Below are 2,785 nucleotides of genomic sequence, written 5' to 3'. Positions count from 1 at the left end.
GAGAGAGAGAGAGAGAGAGAGAGAGAGAGAGAGAGAGAGATAGGGAGAGAGAGAGACAGACAGAGAGAGAGACAGAGAGAGAGAAAGAGAGAAAGGGACTGAGAGTTAAGGAAACAAACAGAGGGTGAGACAAAGAAAGAGGAAGAAAAGTAGACCAGCAGACAAACAGTCGGTCGAGACTAAAATTGCCGTTGCTGTATGTCATATTAGAAGCCATTAACTTACCTTTTGAGGTAATCTTGATGACAACCGTGCCCTTTCTGCCGAAGCGGTTGTATTTATAGTAGTTTGAGTCTAATGCAGAGCAGATAAAACTCTTGAAGCTGCCGGTGGTTTTCCCATACCCCAAGGTCATCTACCATTTTGTGATAAATCACGTCCTTATTACGTTATCTCTGTGCGTGTGTACGCTAACAGCTATATCTTTGAGACTGCGTGGTTTATGGGTATGTAATTTTGTTCGCGTGCTTATTACGTGTTTGTGTGTGTATCTGTGCGTGAGATTGTGTATGTGAGCGTATTTCTGTTGTGTAGGTATTTATGTATGTCTGTCTATGTGTCTGCTTGTCTGTCAGTAAGAATATTTACGTATGTAAGTATGTACTTGTGAGCGCGGGCGTGTGTGTGCGTGAGGGATATTTGTGTGTACATACAGGGATAGGGGAGTACAAAATAATGGAAAGACCTAGTATCATAACATCTTAATTTTGAAATATCTATAAAACCGTCAAAAGCTTGTTTATTTTTATGTTTTTTTGATTTATTATTGGTGTTACTTAATATGATTTGCTAAAATTGCAGTTTTTTTTTTCAGATATCATCATAAAAAGGTACTTAAAATTCATTAAAATGACAGATCTATCGGGCTTTCTAAGAGGTCAAATTGTTGGTGCTCGTATGGCGGGCGCTAGCGTAACGAAAACAGCCGAAATGTTTGGTGTATCAAGAAGTACTGTTTCGAAAATAATGACAACCTTCGAGAAAGAGGAAAAAACCACCTCCTCGAAACAAAATTCTGGAAGAAAGCCAAAATGTTCAGATAGGGACCGTCGAACTCTTACGCGAATTGTTAGAAAGGATCACAAAAGTACAGCTCCCAAAATTACTGCAGAGCTTATTGACCACCTCGAGAACCCAGTTTTCACAAAAGCTATTTGCCGAGAGCTGACAAAGCCGGATTTCACGGGAGGGCTGCAATCAGAAAACCACTACTTTCAAATACAAACGTTGCAAAGCATTTAGAGTGAAGTAAAAATCTACGGAATTGGTCCCTAGAGCAGTGGAAGAATGTTATTTTCTCAGACGAGTCATCCTTTACCTTATTTCCGACCACTGGTGAAGTATTTGTGTGGAGACAGCCAAAAGAAGCATTTGACCCAGACTACCTTCTTCCAACTGTTAAACATATAGGAGGATCTGTGATGATCTGGGGGTGGGGGCTATATCTTGGAAATCTGCCAGCTCAATGGTTTCCCTTCATGGCAGAATTAATAGTCAAGTCTATTTAAGCATTTTATCTCATCAAGTTCATCCTATGATTGCGGAACAAATATTCTGCTCAATACCACAGATTTGCTTGTCATTTGTTTGATCTTAACCATTTGAGCATGTCTCTTAGTGGCTGACGATATGTACATCTCTGATCACGACTACAAGTAGTGGGAGAACATCGTAACCATGTCTTGAAAGGAATTCTTTGGGGTTTGGATAATTCACCTCTGGAAATATGGGCGTTTCGTTCAAATCCTTAAACAACCCTTATTCAGCGACCTTTTGAGCGGGATGGGCTACTCGACCTGAAGAAAATTTTAACTGGGCCCCACCTGCAAGGTCATGCACTGTTTATCTTTATATAAGATCACCATGTCGCGCACATATGGTTGCGATATATGTGCCTGGTGTACCCTTATCAGACGGGTAGTCATGATGGGTATACTGGGCTTCGTATATTGTACCCCAATGTCACTTTGATGGCATGCACTGCTCTCTCCCTCAATAATAATAATAATAATAATAATAATAATAATAATAATAATAATAGTCTCAAATTTTGCTATAAGGGCAGCAGTTTTGGGAGAGGGGATGAGCCCGTTACATCGACCCCAGTCTGAAACTGTTACTTGTTTTATTGACCCCGAAAGGGTGAAACGTAAAGTCGATCTCGGCGGAATTTGAACTCAGAGCATGATGACAGGCAAAATACCTCTGAGTATTTCGTGATGACGATTCTGCCAGCTCGCCGCCTTAATAATAATGATAATGATAATAACAGGAATTAACAATGAATATTGCCACAATTAGACTCGGCACCTACCTGATAAACTCTGATGACTGGAGGTTAGAACTTGTCTTAAAGCACGAAAACAAGAAACCATCATACTCAGTAGCAGAACAGGCAAAGAAAATCAATTCCAAATACAACAAATCCCAGAATTAGACATACTAGAAAAAAACACACAAGAAGCTAAGCATATGAAAACCCGTGCTGAAACTGCTGCCTTAGATATTCTTACAGATTATTGGCAAGAAAAACCTCCCAATTACAAAAACCCAAAGAAAGCTAATAATGCCGATATTGACAAAGCCCTTACCCATCAATGGTTAGTGTCTTCTGGCTTAAAATCAGAGACAAAAGAGTGTATCATAGCAGCCCAAGATCAATGCCTACCTACAAGGAGCTACCGGGCCAATGTCATAAAGATCAGCACTAGCTCAACATATGTATGTAAACAACAAAATGAAACCATCGATCATGTTGTCTCCATGTTCAATCTTCTTGCACCTA

The 2,785-nt window shown here is 40.0% G+C and overlaps 1 protein-coding gene across 1 annotated transcript in view; it reads right to left on the bottom strand.

Moving 5' to 3' along the window:
- The window catches only part of LOC106879085 (uncharacterized), a 6,700-nt gene extending 6,345 nt beyond the window's left edge, over positions 1-355 (bottom strand). Inside the window, exon 1 of the mRNA XM_014928522.1 lies at positions 226-355. Within this exon, the coding sequence (XP_014784008.1) occupies positions 226-355 (130 nt within the window). The remainder of the gene's footprint in view (positions 1-225) is intronic.
- Positions 356-2,785: the final 2,430 nt, after the last annotated feature.

Source organism: Octopus bimaculoides, chromosome 20 (genome assembly GCF_001194135.2).
Source record: "Octopus bimaculoides isolate UCB-OBI-ISO-001 chromosome 20, ASM119413v2, whole genome shotgun sequence".
Classification (NCBI taxonomy): domain Eukaryota; kingdom Metazoa; phylum Mollusca; class Cephalopoda; order Octopoda; family Octopodidae; genus Octopus; species Octopus bimaculoides.
The sequence above is the reverse complement of the archived record's forward strand: the minus strand, read 5'-3'. Positions and strand labels throughout refer to the sequence as shown.